Below are 20,912 nucleotides of genomic sequence, written 5' to 3'. Positions count from 1 at the left end.
CCAAAAAAATAAAGTGACATTAGATGGACAGAATCGGCAACGTGAACATGGTAAATGAGATGGAGAGAGTAATATGTAATAGTATGATTGCAAATAAAGATATTAATTTATGGTATGATTAAAAATTATTAAAAAATATATATACTTGAATTTGACAAATGAAAATATAAATATTAGATGGATAGAATAAATATTATTTTGACATTACAGTTTAATAGTATTATTTAGAGATGGACTTGAGAGCTCCACTTGAGTTGTATTATATTAATTAATTGCTACATAAAATAAAAATATTTTTAAAAATATATGAAGAAATTAACAAGATGAGAAAAATATAGATATATTGAATATATAAGGGTAAGTTTCTTTTGCTCAAAATTTCTTTGTTTTTACTATTTTAATTCTATATTTTTTTAAATTTTTTTTTATTTTTACAAAACATCCTATTATATATTATTTTAAAATATTCTATACTTTACATAAAAAGTTTCTTTTTCAACATTCTTACTAAACAAACACACTTTTATAATAATAATAATAATAATAAAAGAAACAAATTTTATTGACGAAAAAAGATTAATATAACTTGATAAAAATATTAAAATTATCTTAGACACTATATTAAAGTATTTATTTTTGAATTTATTACGAAAATTTGAAAAGAGTACATTAGTAAGGTAGTCGATTGAGAAGGCAGACATATGAAGATAGAAAACTTGGTAAGGAAGGCATGACACATGGCAGTATTTTTTATTTCCTTTTTTGAACAGAGAAATTAGAATAAATTCCCTCCAATTTATGGCGCTGCATCACAATACAGCTGGCTCCTCCCTTGCCCTGTAGCTGTATGTATATATATATATATATATTGTGTATGCATTTATAATACACACAAATTCAGTACCTTTCTCTGCCAAATTCCTTCTTTATCTTTTACCTTTTTCACGTAGCACCAACGCCATTGCAGAAAAAAGGCACGATCTCTCCTGCTCCGCTCGCCTTCAATTTGCCATCTCTGTGCTCACGAACCTCGCCGATCGGATCGGACAGCTTCTCCAGATTGATGTGAATCAGAAGAGGTTGATTACAGAAATCTCCCGGTTGAATTTCCAGGTTAGATTTCTAGCTTCCTTCTTTGAATGTCCGATTACAATTATATTGCTCATAGCAGATCGTGAAATTGAAACTCGTGTCTATGGCTGTGGAGATTGAACTAGGTTTTAGTTGTTAAATCGTAACTGCTTTGTTTTCGATGAACTCCGTGTTTTTGGTGATTCAATGCTGTTACTGTGCTGATTGTTCTCTCATTGATGAATTTGATGGCGATTTATTGATATGTGTTTGATTTTATTTTTAGCAAATTATTTTCTATTGATCGAAGATGAAGTGTGCCTTGTTGTTGCGTACGTGTGCTTCATTATGCTTATTTAACCATTTAAAATTCCTAAATTCGTTAAACGTGTTTACCTAATCCCCTCTCGGTTATATTATTGTAATCATGATTCTACTAAATTAGCCACATATTTTGTAATGATGATGATGCTGATTACCGTCTAATTTAAAACTCAAATTGTTTAGAGTTTCGATGGCTGTGGGTCAGGCAGACAGCCATAGGCATTCGTGATGGGCAGTATGGGATTTTTTGTTTGAAGGTGATATCATAATTTACTGACTCATACTAACTATGCCTCACTAAAAGAAGTAAACAGTCTAGTATGTTCATAAACAATTCCAGAGTATTGTTGTGATAAAATTAGTAGGTTCAATTTTATTTTTATGTATAGGTTGGTTTAATAGTTATAAATTTGGTGTTTGTTTGGATGATCTTTAGATTTATTATTAAATATATTTAATCAAAAATAGATATAAAATATGTATTTTTATATATCGATACGATGTATAACATAAATATTACTAATTATTTAGAGAATGCTAATTTTTATATAATATAAATAAAGAATATATTTATATATATATCTAAGTATGACTAATGTTGACATAAATTATTTTCTGAAAAGAACCTAGAAAGTTTTTAATATATTTATTTAGAAGAGACAAATATATAAGATTGGAAATAGCCCCACCAAACAAAAATGATAAATTTGTGAAGTTATCATTTTGAAATTGAGAAAGAGAGTTTCGAGAGCATAGTATGTATCACTCTTTTTTTAATTATTAAATCAAATTAATATATATTGCATAAAAATTTTAAATTTCATTCAAAATTCCAAATTCAATATTTATTTGTAGTATATCAAAACTATATTTTAATTTTAATTTTAATTTTAATTTTAATATTTTATTATCTTCAAACATCAAACCTAATTATAAACCTACCCAACTTTAAACAAACTTTAAAGTTTTAATTTGGACTTAGCTAGCTAGCCCTGGCGTGTTAACGAGCAATCAATATTAAAGTTTTTAATTTGGACTTCATTTCTAATTTTTTGAATAAATCATATTAAAAAACTCAAGCTTAATTAAGAAATTCTTAAGGGATACTAGTCTTATATAGCAAGAGAGGTCACACAAGTGAACCTATGAACAAACAAAATTAGCTATATATGTTTACGGCAATGTTAAACTTTTGTATTAAAATAGTAAAGTATGTTCAGATAGAGAGCTTGTTTATTCAAGTCGATCATTTCAACCCATATATATATATATATACACATATACATACATGTTTTAGAAAAATATATAGGCTATACAATATAAACTGTGTGACATGTCTACTAATATATTCCACTTAAATCTCCCCTCACAATACTCTTAAAATAATCACCAACAAAAATAGCTTAAGAGAATATTCTTATTATTTCCAATCTTCATTTCATGATGGATTCTTGACACTCCCTTACCTTTTCTTAAACTTTTACTCCCAATAAGCAGTGTTTTGAACAGCTCTATAACTCTTAATTCATTTTGAAACATCATTGTAGAAAGCATATGACCAATGCTCAAAATTTTAAAAGTAACAATTTAAATTCCACATAAGATTATAAATCTTCCATAGATAACGAACATGAGTAGTATTTGTATAAAAAAGCCATCCAACACACGTAGACTATACTTGTGTGATCAACTGAATTGAACATGCAATATGCATCTAATTCAGTTCATGAAGATGAGTTTGTAAAGCACAAATTCGTGCATGGGGAATAATCAAAATTTCTGAGCATAGCAGGGTACGTAGTGTGTGAATCATTTTTTAATATTTGGAACTTTGTCTGTTTACTGACAATTGGTTTGAGCTGATGTACAAGAATCTAACAAGTGTTGTAGTTATCCACATAATGCTCAAATGCATGAACCTGTCTCTAATTTCCTTTTCTTGAACCAGTCGCCTGTAACCTTATTTTTATATTATAGGCTTAATTCATGTATACTGTACAAATATTCGATTCCTATCTAGGAGTTTCTTGAATCAATAACATATAGTGACAGAAATATCGATACAATATGATGTAGATTGAGTCTAGATTTTTATAGTCGTGCTTGTTCGGTAGACACACACAAAATTATACTATAATAGCTTTAACCATAAATAATTTGATTAGATATAATAAAGCCAGTGATATTCATTCTTTGTCCTTCATCAATGGTAAAATTATATGATGGCAAATAAAAAATAAAATAAAATGAAACTCAAGATTGGATCCTGTGCATAATTACATTTACAGCTATAGCTTGACATTCTCCAACAAATAAGATCATTTGAAGCCTGGCCTTAGTAGTTAGTTATATGGTTCTTACTCTTTATTGTGAATTTTCTAAAACAGCAACTAAAAATAATATTCAATGGCCTCTGACAATTTCTCATCATTATTGAATTTTAAGGATGTAATAAAATTAGATAAAAAAAAAAAAAAATCAAAATCAACACATCAATATTTATATGTAGAAAATTACTTTAATTAATGTGAATGATAAAAATCACAATATCTAACACAATTTTAAAAGTTAAAAAATCCTAAGTATCCACATAAAATACAAATATTTAGAATCAACAATAACCTCTAAAGATGATAGTTGTTGTGCGGACAATACTCAAATATAATGAATAATACATGAATCATAAGTTAACAACATATAATTTATATTAGTATACTACAAATACAAATGTAGCACATAAATTAATATCACATGAAAATAATATATTCACACAGGATATAGCATCTTGCATGAAATATAATATTTATATACTCATAAAATATAACTATTAATTAGCACATATTAACACAAGAGTTATATTTGTTTGCACTTATTATTTTGGGTATAAATTTGACTTTAAAAAAAATAAATTACAAAGTATATTTATAGATTGTGCACAGTACATATATATACATATTATTTATTGAAAAAGCTTCTGCAATCCGAATTAAGCACAGGTCTTTGCCTCATGGTATGACTAATTAAGGACGTGTAGTTTGCTTGAGGGAATCCTATAGAAAAGAAATATTCCAAATATTTTTTTATTAGTGTATACGATTGAAGTGTGCTTTAAGGCATTCATAGAATCGCAATGGCCCTACCTGTCTAATAGTGTTGCACACCATGTGATATATATTCTACAGTGCTTTGCTGTACATCTGTCCTTTGCCATAAACGTAATAAATAAGCTACCACAGATTTATTGTGACTTCTTCTTCTCCCCCTTTAGTTGGCGTCACAAAAGTCACCCTCACCAAGGCAAAATTGAATCTGGAAGTCTGCATTTTATATATATATTAATAATACTTGATCTAATATTTCACATAATGTATATAGTCCAAGTAAATTATTAATATAATATTTAAAAAAATAATAATTTGATTTGATAATTTTTGCTAAAAAAAATAGTGAATAATAAAATCTAAATTAAAAACCCAGAAACAAACAGAGCTATAACGTGGCTGCTGCCATTGAGTTGTAATCCTAGCTAGCTTCAATTTGTGTGGTTTGCCTGTCTGCTTGCCTACAAATATCCGAGGTTGCCTGGCGCTGGTGTTGCCTTGTTGAACTTTCCCATGAAGTAATCACATGTCTCCAACTTGCTGTTGGCAGGCATGTGGGTCTTTTCTGTTCCCCCTCCCATCTCCATCCTACTAGTTTCTTCTTTCTTCAAATCATTAATATTCAACTACTGAATGTTGGATCCAACCAGAGATTGCTAGATATGGCCACATAAACTTTTTTGAATTGCATCCCAATCCAATTAAGATTTAGGATTTAGAATTAAGGATTTGAATTCAAATGATATATGTGTTTGAATCAATGTTTGTTTTCAATTTAGGATTATTTATATAAAATCTAATCTAATCTAATATTTCAGAACTGTATTTGATTCAATAGGAATAGGAAATAACAGTTTAGAAATGGTATCAGCTTTTTCTAGAATCACTACAGCTAAAAAATTTACCATTAGCTTCAATTGAGTTTCCTATATTACAATATATGTACACATTATTGGAAATTGGAATGAGCATGATATATGTATAGAAATACATTTTCAGTATTGAACTTAATTTTTTCCCTATCTGAACACATGCATGTACAACTAACCGAACATTCCATTAAAATTAACTTCATAGATTTGGTGTTAATTGATAATCTTGATTAAGTTAATTATAAAATACACTATAATTTAATAATTTTCTAAAATTGATATGAGATACACGAATTTTTGGTAGCACATAACTGCATATCCCGAAATTAATAATTATTGATTCGTAGAAAATTGATGTGACATAAATTAATTCATTTATTTGTATGTACTGTATTTATATTTGAAAATGACCTTGCTAAAGAAATTAAAGATGAAGGTTGCGTCTAAGTATTTGTTATAGAATTATGACGTTTTAAATTATTTTAAAAACAATACATTTAAATATAATGTTTTAGATATTTTAACTATAAAATAAATATGACATATTTTTCATAATATAGAATAAGATATGGAGTATATGAAAACCAAATCTTTTTATATTTGCACGCTCGTCGCTTCATAAATCATAATAATTAGAACGAGAGAGGAATCAAAATCTACCACAAAGTAGGATTTGTGGGCCCATAATATTCTGTCATATCTATGACGTACTGTCAGTCAGACCATCTCCATGGACCAAAATGTATTACTCACTATTAATTACTCCAGATTTTAACATTAATATAAGTATCTGAGGTAGTATTAACTAACATTAATATATATATATATATATCTCTGTATAGCATTTCTAATTAAGTATGCACTAAAAACTTATTCGTTTGATATGCAACATTACATCATTAATACATGCAATTAATTCCCCAACACATTCTGCTTCCAATTTACCTTCATCAATCAAATTGTGTTATTTTGCTGTGGTTTATGCCTCCTGCTTTTATGATCTGACATGAACTAGAAAATAAAACAATTTGACTAGCTAGGTAGAGTTTAAAATAAACTCAAATGAAAGAAAGAAACAAGGGATTAAATATAAAATAAAGTTGGACTTGTTGAAGTAGAATTAAAAAAAAGAAAAAAAGTATTTAAGGCTTTCAAATATGGCTTTCAATGTTCAACTTAATAATGAAAAATACTATCTTTTGAGTATTTCATTTCATGGATGGATCAATATTGATACAATTATTGTCATACTCATCATTGTTTTAATTATGTTGATCACGATTTTATTAATTAATGCTTATGTCTAATTTTATTGAAAACAATAAGATTAGAGAGTAGCGTTTCATAGATAAGGCTATGTATATTTTTGCTCATTTATGTTATTAACATTATTTTTTTATTTTTATATTATATAATCTACCATATTGGATACTTTAAACTAAGAGTGTATTTATTTAGCATTTTAGTTTAATATTTTTGTTAAGTAAAAAAGAGAGTTAATAATATAAAAAGTGATAGTTTTATGTTGAATTGTTAATTTTTATTAATGAATTAGAGTATATATTATATATACTAAATATAAACAAAATATTTTTATTGCACACCTTCAATTCTTATATAAAATATTACATTGTATTTAAAATAAAAGTAAACAAATCCTTTGATTTCATATATTGAGCAGATAGTAGAGGACCAGTTGATTACCACCTCAATCCAATATCTTCTGGAAATTGAACATTAAAAGTTTATAGACCTTATAAGTTGTTCTAGCAAAATATCTATGGAGTTTATGCTAGGACGAATATTACCAATCAAGAACACCAATAATTTATAGCTTTTAAGGATTCGGTCGCATAATAGAATCCCATTTTCGGACCCACCTCTTATTCGCCATCATTGAACTATTACAGCAATCGATCACCTTTCCTTGCACCTGAGAGTATATATTCTATAGATCTACCTAAACTTTCCAATTATTTTCGAGATTTAAAAGAAATTCTAGAAAGATCCTTTGTAAATTTCTTAACTAACAGTAATAGTAACAAAAATAATATCTTGATGATTGATGAGTAGCTTTGTTTTCAAACAAACTTATAGAGAGTGAACTCATTCCACCACGACATCGCTATCGGGCGCAGACAGCATCCTAAATTCTGCAATATTCCATGGGGGGCGCACAGGGATGATTGGCAGCCAAAACACGCGGACGGTGTCCCTGCGTTTTCTTGTTCTTGGCGTAAGCAAGACTGCTGATTAGGCTTATATAATAATGGATTTGAATTTGAGGTATATTTCCTGTTGTTTTGGTTTTGTTTTTTTAACTGGTAGTGCAAGTGTAGTATGAAATACTATGAATTAAGACGAGAGAGAGAAAGAAGGAAGAGAGAGAGAAAGAGCAATAGGTGGTTAAATTTCATTCCTGCCCTGTGGGTTTCCTCTGCTGCATGGCTGTGAGTCTCTCTAGTCTCTACATACCCACCCCCAACCCCCCCGTGAAGCTGACACGACCTTGTGTCGTATTAGCGTTCTCTTCACATCTGGCGACGCTCTCGCTCTGCCACCCGGAGAATCTTTCAACCACCACCGCTTTGGCTTCTGCCCCTTTTCTTCGTTTTTGGTTTTTCTGTATGCGTTGTGATCTTCACTCTCGGTTTCTGAGAGGGTTTTGGGGCTCAAATCGGTAAGCCGATTAGTTTTGTTTTCCTCGCATTGCCTTTCTTATTTTTATATTTTTTAAATGCAATCGATTCCTATTCTTTCCAATTCTCTGGATTCTCCGTGCTTTCTTGATCATCGCTTATGTGGATATGGGTTTTTAGTGTTCAACGTAGTTTCATTTGTGCTGTGTAATTCACTTGGAATTGGTGCTGACAATTTTTGGGTTGTATCTGACTCAAGATTCGTGATTTCCTTGCGTGCAATGTGTTTATGTTTGTATTCATTTGCAGAATTTTGGCAGAGGGCACTGAGTTCTTACACTGATTCTATGTGTATTTTTGTTTGTGTTGCTGCGTGCTTGATTACTGTTTCCTGTTGCTGCATTGAAACTCAGTATGGAATCGATTTTGTGGCTATGAAAAAGTGGTGCTAATGGAACTCTTTCGGTTTTAGGCAATTGTATTAATCACATTCTCCCAACCGTGTGGGATTGTTTACTTCTAATTGTGATTGGTATACACGTGATAAGAAACTATATTGAAGAATGAGAAACAATATTGCTTTCCTGAATTTGTATATTTATTGCTTCTCTACAACAGTCATGCAATCATGGATTATCGTCATTCTTGAGAGTGTTTTGAAGTGACTCCTTGATCTGTTGCTATTGAGATGCAGGGGGTTGCTTGCCAGCACTTTTGACCTGTATTGAAGTCCATTTTGGAGTCGTTTGTGAACTGCCGGTATGCAAGGGAACAAGTATAACAACCACCCACAAGTTCCCGATACCCGAACTGCGAGACTTTTGAGAGAAAGAGAGCTCAGAAGAAACAACAGAACTCCGCCTGCAGTTTATGGAAATGATTACGTTAGAAGAATCAATGTCTCCGAAAATGACATCTCTGGAACTTCCAGCGTGGAACAGAATTCAGAAGGAGCTGTCCGAACATTTAATGAGGGGGAGAGGTCTGATGGGAGGCCAACCAGACAAAGATTGCTAGTAGTTGCAAACAGACTCCCTGTGTCGGCAGTGAGGAGAGGAGAGGATTCTTGGTCACTAGAGATAAGTGCAGGAGGTCTAGTCAGCGCACTTTTAGGTGAGGATTCTCTGTTATACCAACGAGTATGTGCTCTCTAAGTTTTCAGTATGGGTCATATTATTAATTGCATTAACAAGGTGCATTCTCACCACCTGATGCTTCCAAGTGTCACCCAATGTAGGTGTTAAGGAGTTTGAGGCGCGATGGATTGGTTGGGCAGGTGTCAATGTACCCGATGAGATTGGGCAAAAGGCACTCACTAGAGCTCTAGCAGAGAAGGTGAGACATTCATTGACTTTCCACATGTTTTGTACATCTGTACCTTCCTTATTTGGAAATATCATTTGGATATATTCATTTGATTCCTTAATTTTTATTTGCTTATTATCTATGTTTCACGTATGCTTTCCACTCAATCCAGAGGTGCATTCCTGTTTTCCTTGATGAAGAGATTGTCCATCAGTACTACAACGGCTATTGCAACAATATATTATGGCCTCTGTTTCATTATCTTGGACTTCCACAAGAAGACCGTCTTGCTACGACCAGGAGTTTTCAGTCACAGTTTACAGCATATAAAAAGGCAAACCAAATGTTTGCTGATGTTGTTTACCAACATTATCAAGAGGGTGATGTAGTCTGGTGTCATGACTACCACCTAATGTTTCTTCCAAAGTATTTGAAGGATCATGACAGTAAGATGAAAGTTGGATGGTTTCTGCATACGCCATTCCCATCCTCGGAAATTCACAGGACTTTGCCATCTCGATCTGAGCTGTTGCATGCGGTTCTAGCTGCTGATTTAGTGGGGTAATTAATCTTGTTGTTCCTATTAGTAGCCACAAATCTAACATATGCCTATTGGTTATAATGGATATAATTGTAAATCCCTAGCTTTACAATGCTGCGATTGTTCAGATATCAGTAGATAATGCATGCATGTGTGTTACTTAGTTCAAGAGCCTGCTGACTAAATATTTATTATTTGTTATGTGGTCCATTAGAAACTAGACACTATTTCTAAAGTTCCATTATTCTTAGTAAAGAAAGTCTCAATTATTGTATTACTATTTCATGACATCTTTTACCATGTGCAAGGATTGTTGGTTTTGTTTTATTGGAATGAGCCTGACATCTTCCTTCTCTTAGTCGCATGTGGGACTTCTTACTCATTATAACTTGGATTTCTCTCCAGCTTCCACACATATGATTATGCAAGACACTTTGTGAGTGCTTGTACTCGTATTCTTGGACTTGAAGGAACTCCGGAAGGAGTAGAGGATCAAGGGAGAGTAACACGTGTAGCTGCGGTATATTTCATATTACCCTTGTTTTTGGGAGCATATCCTATTTCATATACTGTACAATTACACTTAAAAGCAATGCATGACAACTATCAAAGAATGACTGCCTTATAATTTACTTGTTATGATCTCGATACTAATATATTTTCTTCTTTATCTGGTGAAAGCAGTTCCCTATAGGAATTGATTCTGAGAGGTTCATCCGTGCTCTTGATGTTACTGATGTTCAGAAGAACATTAGAGAACTAAAAGAAAGATTTGCTGGAAGAAAGGTTTGTTCTTAGTCACCCCTTCTTCCTTCTCAATTGAGCTCAAAAGTGCTCGGGGTTGTTTTCCTGTCCTCATAAAACTTTGTTGGATGGTTCTTCTGTTCAGGAGCAAAAACTGACAAGATATGACTATTTGTATCCTCTGACAAATCTAGTTCCATCTTTACTTAATTCAGTTATTGGTTAGAGATTTATACAACACTAATCAGTGTTCTACATATTGATGTAGTTGGTTCTAAAAATTTTTTATTCTGTTCAATTGATGTGAGGTATTTAACTATTTATCTTCCTACAGGTAATGCTTGGTGTAGATCGTCTTGATATGATAAAAGGGATCCCTCAAAAGATACTGGCATTTGAAAAATTTCTGGAGGAAAACCCATACTGGCGTGACAAGGTTGTTTTGCTACAAATTGCTGTGCCTACGAGGACAGACGTTCCCGAGTGTACGATCTTATCTTAGTATTGTGTAATTTTACTTCAATTTTCTCCCCGTTTCCCTCTGCCCCTCCCTTGGATATTGGAACCTAATCTGGTTTTTCTTTTTTCATCTATATCTAGATCAAAAACTTACAAGCCAGGTTCACGAAATTGTTGGAAGGATCAATGGCAGATTTGGAAGTTTGACTGCTGTTCCCATTCACCATCTGGTTGGCAATTTCGCTGCACTCATCTCCTTTTAAGTTATACCCACATGCATGCATGTATTTGATTAATTTCTCTTGGGATTGATTTAGGCTTATCAAAGGAAGTTCTTCAGCATTTGCACTTATTATAGTTTCTCTTGAGGACTGTAACTTGTTAGATATAGTTGCAATTGTTAGCACATACTCTCTCTATCTATCTGTATTTATTAATTGATTTATTTATCCATACCTGCCTGTCTTTTTATTGTGAAATGATAGTTATCTACTTCTTATCATGTAACTGAAGTCTAGACAATGAATTTCAGATACATTCCTTCAGATAGTTAAAGAAACTTTGCCTTTGTTCTGCAGGATCGGTCCCTCGACTTCCATGGCTTGTGTGCACTTTATTCTGTTACCGGTAAAGTGAACATTATTTTCTTGTTTTTTCATATCAATTGTAGCCTCCAATGTTGTGGTGTAATATAAAAGAGATTACCCAGAAGAGCCATAGCATTCTTAAACCATACAATACTTATCTTGGTATGTTAAGCCACGTCAAAGGTGGGGAGCTTTAAATTCATGAACATAGTCCCAATGAAGCTGTTATATAATAACGTTGATTCTTCGATATTCCCATATTGTGTTAGGCATGCGGCGCTGAATCAAGATTAATTAAGCAGAAAGAGCCCACCTCATGTTTTTAGTTTGTTCTTTCCAAGTATATATGCATGCGTTTAAATTCAGTCCTTGATATCATTCAGTATCAGTTTTGAAATGTGACTGAAGAATTCAACTAACATCTTGGCTGTTGACTTGTTCATCAGATGTAGCACTGGTCACATCTCTACGGGATGGAATGAATCTCGTCAGCTATGAGTTTGTGGCGTGCCAAGATTCCAAAAGAGGGGTTCTCATCCTCAGCGAAGTAATTTCATGCGCTTCAACTTAATTTTGCACCTACTTCTCTGTTGAATAATTTAACCAACCAGAATTGTTGGAGGTAGCTGTATGTTTCCTCTTGATGTCATAAAAGTTGTTTTGATACTCCTCACATTGGCAGCATCTGAGTAATATTTTTTTTCTTGGCTATTTCTAGTGATACACACCCCCCCTTCAAATTTAGTTTTTCTTTTGGTTGAGACTTTTTTATGTTTTAGTGGGTAAATATATGCATTTCATTTTTCCGTTCATTTACATGTGAAACCAATCTGCTTTTTCCACTGTAGCTGCTATTTTATCATCTTCTTTATCATATTCATAATTATTCTTCTATATCTGTAGTTTGCTGGAGCAGCACAGTCCCTTGGTGCTGGAGCAATTCTTGTAAATCCTTGGAACATCACAGAAGTTGCTGCTGCTATAGGCCAAGCTTTGAATATGCCTGCTGATGAAAGAGAAAAACGTCATCGGCATAACTTTGAACATGTGACAACACATACTGCCCAACAATGGGCTGAATTCTTTGTAAGGTGCGTAAAATGAACAAGGTTCATCTTGATGTACCTGGTGGATTTGACTTAATTTTCATAATTAGGGGTAGGTGCTAGATGGGACAGGACAACTTTTGATCGTCTAATGCTGTTTCATAAATTAAACCAGGATAAAATATTTTCCCCAGTCCCCTCCTGTCCTGTTCTGGTTCATCTCAGAAATTCCTGAATCCCAATAGTTAACCTTAAGTGAAAAACCCATCCGGAATCTGACATTACAATGATTTATTTCACAGTGAGGTATTTTGTAAGGTCAATAATATGGCTTATGATTGCAGTGAACTGAATGATACCGTTATCGAAGCCCAGCAGAGAATCAGAAAATCTCCACCACCACTTGTCGTCAGTGATGCTGTCCAGCACTACTTGCAGTCTAGTAATCGGTTGCTTATACTGGTACAGACTACTTTTCCCGTTCAGTTTTAAATTTCAATTTGGAGAGATGGAGTAATTACATTCCTTTCCATTGGTGGTTCTGCACTAATGAGATTTAAAGCAACATAATATCCATTTGTTAAAGCTTTTCAAAGAGCCTATATTTGGCTGATAACTATTTCCAAACAACTTTTAACCTCTCAATTGGATTTTCTGCTAAAAAACGGCAATTTGACAACTGCTTGTACGTTAATTTTATTGAGCCTCAAGTATTGTGTTTGTTGATTTATGATAGAAGTTAATTAAACAGGTAATTTGTGTTTCCTTGAAACAAATTCCACATTGATTTTCCTGCTACGATGCATGGGGTAGTAATTATGCCAACTTATTACATTATTGTATATGTTAGAGTGATTCAGCACTCAATTGCTTAGGGTGAATGTCAACCGCCTGCAACTTTGTGATACCAAACGAAGTAGCAATGAACCTCTCTATACATTTATATATTCATTTCTTTTCTGATCCCAAAATAAGTAGCAATGAACCTCTGTACATTTATATATTCATTTCTCATGAAACATATGGGTTTGGAGCTCTAAATTATCCATCATATATTATCATATACTTCAAACACAACATCTCACTAACTCTGTGAACTCTTAATTTAGTACTCATCTTTCTCCTGAATCCAACCAAAGTGTCATTTTTTTGCTCTTATGTATTTTAAACTCTCCTCTTAAGTGCAATATCTCAAAGTAGATATTCTAGCATCCCCAGGGAACATATGAGTAGCTTTGTATTTTTAACCAAAAGCCAGATTCATATCAATCTATGCTTCTATTTCTTTTTATCAGACAATCTATGCTTCTATTGTCTCATTGTTTAGTGGTGATGGAAAACACCTATTAAAACCAGACAGGTACCTGTAGAATTCAGAGGTGGCATCTCTGTATCTGTAGTTCCCTTCCAAGTGAGTTGGGGTGGGTGGGGATTTTTGAATATATGATGATAATGTTGGTCTAGCAAGGAGTCGGAATAGTAGGGGGTGCAGCACAATCAATTTGCATAGATCATTTAGAGACAATAATTCATCATTCAAATACCCATGCTAGCAAGATGTAGTAATCAACAATTATATGCATAGATTCTACTCAATCAAACACGTTAAAATTACCTTCCATCTTGCTTGGTGGAAATTACCACAAAATTTCACCTGATGTATGATTATATATATTATTATTTTCATTTTCTTGCATCAGTTTGGTTGCTGTTAAACACTTACCAGAGGCGTTTGGCCTTGTTTACAGTAAGTTATTTTCAGGTTATAATTTGCACATAATGATCAATTTATTCTTGATAGTAGACCAAGGGATAAGTGATTTTTGATTTATTGTAGGATTAAAAGACTTGTTCCATTACACGTCAATGAACTGAGAGCAGGATGTTATCTCATAAATTACATTAAAAGTTAAAAATAACCTGCCTTTGCTCCTATGTCTACCTCCGATTCCCAGTGTCCTTATTTTAGGTATCGATGCAATTCTTACACTCGTTTCTTTATAATTGTCAGGGTTTTAATGCCACACTAACCGAACCAATCGACACTCCTGGAAGAAGGGGAGACCAAATCAAAGAAATGGAGCTTAAATTGCACCCGGAGTTGAAAGGACCTCTGACCATGCTTTGCAACGACCCAAATACAACAATTGTGGTCCTTAGTGGAAGTGACCGAACGGTCCTAGATGAGGTTTCCTTCCCAGCTTCCTTTTCCTTCTTCATTACCTGTTGTACTATCTAAACCAATCACTTCTGCAGAACTTTGCGGACTACAACATGTGGTTGGCAGCAGAGAATGGTATGTTTCTAAGGTCTACGAATGGAGAATGGATGACAACAATGCCCGAGCACTTGAATATGGATTGGGTTGACAGTGTAAAGGTATGGCAAACTATTTGATAATCAGGACTGACTGTTCTTCTCATTATAATAATATTGTCAATATATAATCATAAAATTACTCAGTGCATTGAACAACCATTCCAGCATGTTTTCGAGTATTTCACCGAAAGGACCCCAAGATCACATTTTGAACGACGAGAAACATCGCTTGTATGGAACTACAAGTATGCAGGTAACATGTTCCTGATACTGGAGCCTGAAAGAACCTAATTTAACATTTCTTCCTTCCTGTTTCTAAAATTTTACTTCTTTCTTTCCCTGTAATTTAAGACATTGAATTCGGAAGATTGCAAGCCAGAGACATGCTGCAACATCTCTGGACTGGTCCAATTTCAAATTCATCTGTTGATGTTGTCCAAGGAAGCCGTTCAGTCGAGGTGCGAGCCGTTGGTGTCACAAAGGTAATGAGTTCTCAATAACGCACTATGCCATCTATATATATTTGCAGAACTTTGACGAGCAGCCACTAATAAGTTATTTATTGTTCCATCTATAGGGTGCTGCTATTGACAGGATATTAGGAGAAATCGTTCACAGTAAAGCCATCAGCTCGCCAATTGACTACGTTTTGTGCATTGGACATTTCTTGGGCAAGGTACACAAACACAAACTTATATTCACTTCTCCATATATCATTAATCATCCTTGTTTCGTGCTGCAAAGAATTTGCTTTCTAATAAAATTTTATCGTCTACGGAATACTCAAGTATTAACGGGTGTAATGCAATGTGATTCTTTTCTGCTATATTTCTTAGTATTGGATGGATGTTAGTTATACATTACAAGGTCGACAATATTTGCTTGATGATATGCTAATTTGACGCCGTATTGATATGTGTTTCCCTGTAGGATGAGGATGTGTACACATTTTTTGAGCCAGAGCTCCCTCCGGATTCGTTAGGTTTACCAAGAACCAAAGTAACAGAGGCGATCAAGCACTCCCTTGAGAAAAAGCAATCAGCAAAGGTTCCATCAGGGCGAAGCAATTCCAAGCCACAGAGTAAGAATCAGCAGGCGCAGACGCAGCACCATGGAAATAACCATGACAAGAAATCGAACAACCACGCCTCGGGCAGCCAGCACCACAGGCGACCGTCTTCTGAAAACAACACTACTTGGAATGTGCTGGATTTGAAGAAGGAGAACTACTTCTCGTGTGCTGTGGGACGCACTCGAACGAATGCGAGGTATCTTCTCACTAACTCGGATGAAGTTGTTGCCTTTCTTAACGAGTTGGCCGAATCTTCGGCGCCATTCCGGAACTAGTGTTATTTCATTATTCACAAGTTTTTGCAACCCCTGCTATATATACAAGTTACGTATGTAGTAGTAGTAGTAGTAGTAGTAGTAGTACTAGTCTTTAGTTGAGGCCTTTCGTTTGGCTGCATGCTGTTTTATACATTTTAGATGCAAATCTATAATGTGCAATGTACCAAATTTGATTGTGATGGTCCTTTCCCCGTTTCATTATTGTTAAATTTATAGATTGTTTTTATTTCGTTTTGTGAAAACGTTTAATATTATTGTAGGTCTTTCGAAGTCCATCCACGCACGCACACGATATCCTTAATTTCTGAAGAAGCCATATATACACAATACAATACAAATAGAAAGTTACAGAAATTTACAATACATATTCATCATATACAAATTAATTGACACATCAACTCCATTTTTTTTCAAGCACAAGGACACAAAACCAACAACAAATCAGATCAATCTTCCTCAACCTATGATAATATATAGTAAAAAATTTGAATCTAATAAAATTTTCTACTAAAAAGAATTGAAAATTGCATGCCGAAAGCTAAGTAAGCATGGCATTAATCTAAAACTAACTGATGCAGATCATATACGACAACCAGAAAGAATGCAGCAGAATCAGCTCACCATAGATATATAATATGAAAAAACAACTATGCAGAGGTTTTTCTGTTAGGTTCGAAAACGTACTTGATCAACGACTCCTTAATCGACAGCAACTCCGGGAACTCTTTCTTCAACTTGGTGGCATTCAACTCATTGTTGCTTCTCGGTGCAACAATTACCTTTGCTTGCTCTTCCAAACTGAAGTTTGTCCATTTGAAACCCGGATCCATGTACTTCTTGTACATCTCCAAGATTTCGTTGTGGCTGACAACGCCAGGGTTAGTGAAGTTCCATATTCCCCGGAGGTTGCGCTTGGCCATCTCGACCGAGATGGGGAGAAGCTCATCCAGGACAGTCATGCTGTTTGGGATGTTGACAACCTTGTTGTACCTTGAGATCTTAGTGATGAAGTTGCGAGGATTGTTCAGGTCAGAGGATATTGGCATCCGGATTCTCAGGGTGCACACATTGTCGAATTCTTTCAAGAGCTCTTCAACCTGATTCAGAAAATGAATTGCCATATAAATATGAGGACATGATAGAGAGAAGAAAACAGTTGAAATTGGGAGGCAAGTGCAAAGACATGATAGAGAGAAGAAGATTATTACCATTGCTTTTGTCTTCGAATAGAATGAGCCAATGAAATTGGGCTTGTCTTCCTCCTTGAACCCAATTCCTGAACCTTGAGTATGCGAAGCATCATATTCAAATATGCATCCAGTGGCATAGTTCATCAGAAGGAGCCCATGCTCTTTGCATACATCAGCCAGGGTCAATGTACCCACCACGTTGGTACGGATCGTTTCCATCTTATGGCTTTCACACCAGTCGACATTGGGTCTACCAGTTAAACCTGCAGCATTGAAAACATGGGTTGGTTTAACAGCAAGGATGTCAGCAGAAAGCTGTGTGCGAAACTCGAGACGGCCCTTTCCATATTCATAGGGAATGCCCTGTTTTTCGCACAATTTCCCGAGCAAACCACCGATCCATCCAGTCTTGCCATAGATCAAGAATTTTATGGAAGATTTCTGTGATGATGGACTCTTGGGAGGCGGTACCAACATTTTATTCTGGTTGGAATTTGTGGTGAACTCAGGGTTACCAGATGAAGTACACTTCTCAGATCCATCAGAATGCCTTTCAATTCCACCAGGCATCATCAGCATTCTCGGATGAGGCAACAATGCACCAGAAACATCGCCCCACCAGTCAGGATTGTTTGTGTACCACTCCATGGTCTTTTTCAGCCCTTCTTCCCATGTCGTCCTCTCGGCCCAACCCAGATTCTTGAGCTTTTGGTCATCAAGGAAGTACCTTTGATCATTAAAGGGTCTGTTCTCCACATACTGAATGTTCTCTTTTGGATCCATGTTGAATAGTTTGCATATGTCTGTGGCAACATCTGTGACTCTCCTCTCCTTCTTTGTCCCAATGTTGTAAACATGACAAAGTTCTCCCTTGTGAAGAATGACTTCAAAGGCCTCTGCAACATCCTCGCAGTAAAGGTAACTTCGCACATTGCAGCCATCTCCATGGATGGGAAGTTTCTTCCCCCTCATAGCTAGAAGGATGAACTTGGGAATTAGCTTCTCAGGAAACTGATTGGGGCCATAAACATTGTTCCCTCGGGTGGTGATGACAGGCAACCCATAAGATCTAGCATAAGCCATGACAAGCATTTCCGCCCCAGCTTTTGTTGCAGAGTAGGGATTTGTTGGAAGGAGTTGTGAGGCCTCATGGTTTCCAACAACAGCATCCTCATCAGTCTCTCCATAGACCTCATCTGTACTAACATGGATAAATCTTCTAATCTGGCCGGTAACTTTGCAGGCCTCCAGAAGAACATGGGTACCGTAAATATTGTTCTTGGTGAACTCAAAACTGTTTCCAAAAGAATTGTCAACATGAGTCTGGGCTGCAAAATGCATTATAGTGTCAATGTTCTCAGTAATGAGAAGGTAGTTGACAAGGTCTGCACTGGCAATGTCCCCCTTGACAAATTTGAAGTTGGGAGAGGAGTTAGACGGGAGCAGATTTTTGAGATTAGAACAGTAATCAAGTTTGTCAAGCACAACAATCTTGTACTCGGGATAGTTTCTGATGAGCCGGTTTGCAACATGTGAAGCAATGAATCCGGCACCTCCAGTGAGGAGGATATTTTTGGGCTTGAATGTCGCCATTTCAGATTATATCTGCACGAATTAACAACAAAGGCAAACTTAATTACAGATGCAGAACCAGCAATCTTACTTCCATATGATATAATTATCTGCTTGTACAAAATACAACAATTTAGAAAAAGTGATGTTTTGATACAAAAACGTAAACAATAAAATAATGCATCATATCTGCACGAGTAAACAGCAGAGCAATTTCAACATATGCAGAACATGGCATCCAGAGTAATTTCAAACACAGATAGGATATAGTAACTACTTCTGCAAAGTACCAAAGTCTAGGAACGTTTTTCTTCGTCAAATATTTAATTAATACTAGCTGAAATCTTCCATATAAAACAAAAAGGTAAATTTAACAACAGATAAAGCCATAGAAATTCTAAACACTTGTCTGATATAACTAATTGATTCTACACAAACAACTGTTTAATATGGCGATTCTTCATAAAACGTCCAAACTGTATAGCATCATGCTTAATATCTGGTAAACAAAAAAGTGAAGTCATAATCACCAGATTTTTACATTAGAAGTAATCCAGAATCCAGATGCCAACGCATGTACTATTCAAAGTGCACCTACAAGAATAATTATTGAACCATGGTTACCATCCCAAGGCAACTCAGAGGGCACATCATTAATTTCTTAATCAGAAATTTCATTGCCGAAAAAGGTTCATTACTAAACAAATAGAAACAGTAGAAAAATCAAAGGGCATCTATCTACCGATCAATAATCTATATCAGACAATCAGATCTCAGTTAAAACTTAAAACACCAACGACATCCAAATCTTCAAATATTAGATCAACTAACACCAGCATTTGCAGATCCACACGGATCCACGAACATTCTAACTGCTTACATCATGAATGATTAAATTACCTTCGATTCCAACCACATCATAACATTCAATAAATGCAATTTACACAGAAATCCGGAATCCACAGCCATGAAACATCAAGAGAAACGCCACACACGCATAACACCAACACATAATAAAAAACAAAAATATAAGGTCATCAAAAACCATAAACAAAATAAAATAATAGAAAATAAACACACAAAATCCTTGCTGAAAATCAAAACGACATAATCGCTACTCACAATTTCTTCAACTGTCCGGGTATTCGATCAGGATCCACAAAATAGCAATCAAACAAGGAAAAAACTTTTTGAACAAAAATCCCTCCACGGAACGAAGAAGGATGGGAATGAGAGAGAGAGAGAGAAAACGAACAACAATTTAGACGAGAGGCGACTGATCGCGAAATACAAGGAGCGTCAACCAGAGTCTCACCCCTAAATATATACACCCCCCACCACCGACACAACTTTTTTCCAACAAACACGATACGTACATTATCCGTGTACACCTACACTCGCGGTTCATGCATTTTTAGCCCTTTTTAAAGAAATTAAAAACTAAATTTACGTAACAATAATATTCCCAATAAAATATATAATTATTAATGATTTATTAATGGGCCTGTTAATGATTTTACCCGTTTGATTATATGGGCCTTTAAAAAGTAAAATTAAATGGGTCTGTTAATAATTTGACCCGTTGGGTAAATGGGCCTGATCCAAGTTTAAATAGATACAATAAAAATAAAAAAATATTCCGTTGCCGGGACTTGAACCCGGGTCTCTCGGGTGAGAGCCGAGTATCCTAACCAACTAGACTACAACGGATGGTTGATATTAGATTTAGATTTAATTTATAAATTACTTATATATTTTTATTTCTATAAGAAAGATATATAAAAAAAATAAT

The 20,912-nt window shown here is 34.5% G+C and overlaps 2 protein-coding genes and 1 non-coding gene across 6 annotated transcripts; 1 reads left to right on the top strand and 2 right to left on the bottom strand.

The window, feature by feature from the left end:
• Window positions 1-889: 889 nt before the first annotated feature.
• LOC127254080 (alpha,alpha-trehalose-phosphate synthase [UDP-forming] 1-like) lies at window positions 890-16,592 on the top strand. 4 transcript variants are annotated; one of them, XM_051278961.1, is made up of 19 exons: window positions 890-1,113; window positions 7,466-7,654; window positions 8,702-9,120; window positions 9,245-9,342; window positions 9,485-9,873; window positions 10,259-10,373; window positions 10,538-10,639; window positions 10,932-11,082; window positions 11,198-11,286; window positions 11,635-11,683; window positions 12,090-12,190; window positions 12,547-12,734; window positions 13,034-13,151; window positions 14,701-14,877; window positions 14,946-15,068; window positions 15,153-15,261; window positions 15,360-15,490; window positions 15,586-15,684; window positions 15,939-16,592. In XM_051278961.1, exons 3-19 carry the CDS (start codon window positions 8,769-8,771, stop codon window positions 16,353-16,355), a joined length of 2,808 nt encoding a protein of 935 aa, XP_051134918.1. In that variant the 5' UTR covers window positions 890-1,113; window positions 7,466-7,654; window positions 8,702-8,768; the 3' UTR covers window positions 16,356-16,592. The 4 variants fall into 4 exon arrangements, with proteins under 4 accessions (XP_051134918.1, XP_051134917.1, XP_051134916.1 ...); XM_051278960.1 differs by lacking the exon at window positions 7,466-7,654; XM_051278959.1 differs by lacking the exons at window positions 890-1,113; window positions 7,466-7,654 and adding an exon at window positions 7,677-8,048.
• A 111-nt stretch (window positions 16,593-16,703) lies between these two features.
• On the bottom strand, window positions 16,704-20,479 carry LOC127254081 (trifunctional UDP-glucose 4,6-dehydratase/UDP-4-keto-6-deoxy-D-glucose 3,5-epimerase/UDP-4-keto-L-rhamnose-reductase RHM3-like). The gene is made up of 3 exons (XM_051278963.1): window positions 20,243-20,479; window positions 17,567-19,153; window positions 16,704-17,455 (listed from the first exon to the last, which is right to left on the bottom strand). The coding sequence occupies exons 2-3, from the start codon at window positions 19,139-19,141 to the stop codon at window positions 17,006-17,008; spliced, it is 2,025 nt and encodes a 674-aa protein (XP_051134920.1). The 5' UTR covers window positions 19,142-19,153; window positions 20,243-20,479; the 3' UTR covers window positions 16,704-17,005.
• A 278-nt stretch (window positions 20,480-20,757) lies between these two features.
• On the bottom strand, window positions 20,758-20,830 carry TRNAE-CUC (transfer RNA glutamic acid (anticodon CUC)). Its single transcript has one exon. It is a non-coding gene; the product is annotated as a tRNA-Glu (tRNA).
• Between the last annotated feature and the right edge of the window lie 82 nt (window positions 20,831-20,912).

This window comes from Andrographis paniculata, unplaced genomic scaffold (assembly GCF_009805555.1).
Source record: "Andrographis paniculata isolate CXL003 unplaced genomic scaffold, ASM980555v1 Contig52END, whole genome shotgun sequence".
Classification (NCBI taxonomy): domain Eukaryota; kingdom Viridiplantae; phylum Streptophyta; class Magnoliopsida; order Lamiales; family Acanthaceae; genus Andrographis; species Andrographis paniculata.
Note: the sequence above shows the minus strand (reverse complement) of the source record. Positions and strands in the feature narration are given on the sequence as shown.

Bases quoted from the DNA above. Each gene is read 5' to 3' on its own strand.
- LOC127254081 (XM_051278963.1), bottom strand. From the start codon at position 19,141: ATGGCGACATTCAAGCCCAAAAATATCCTCCTCACTGGAGGTGCCGGA. The intron at 17,456-17,566 runs GTAATAATCTTC...TTTCTGAATCAG, and splicing joins ATTCGAAGACAAAAGCAATG to GTTGAAGAGCTCTTGAAAGA.
- LOC127254080 (XM_051278960.1), top strand. From the start codon at position 8,769: ATGCAAGGGAACAAGTATAACAACCACCCACAAGTTCCCGATACCCGA. The intron at 10,640-10,931 runs GTTTGTTCTTAG...ATCTTCCTACAG, and splicing joins AAAGATTTGCTGGAAGAAAG to GTAATGCTTGGTGTAGATCG. The intron at 15,685-15,938 runs GTACACAAACAC...GTTTCCCTGTAG, and splicing joins TTGGACATTTCTTGGGCAAG to GATGAGGATGTGTACACATT.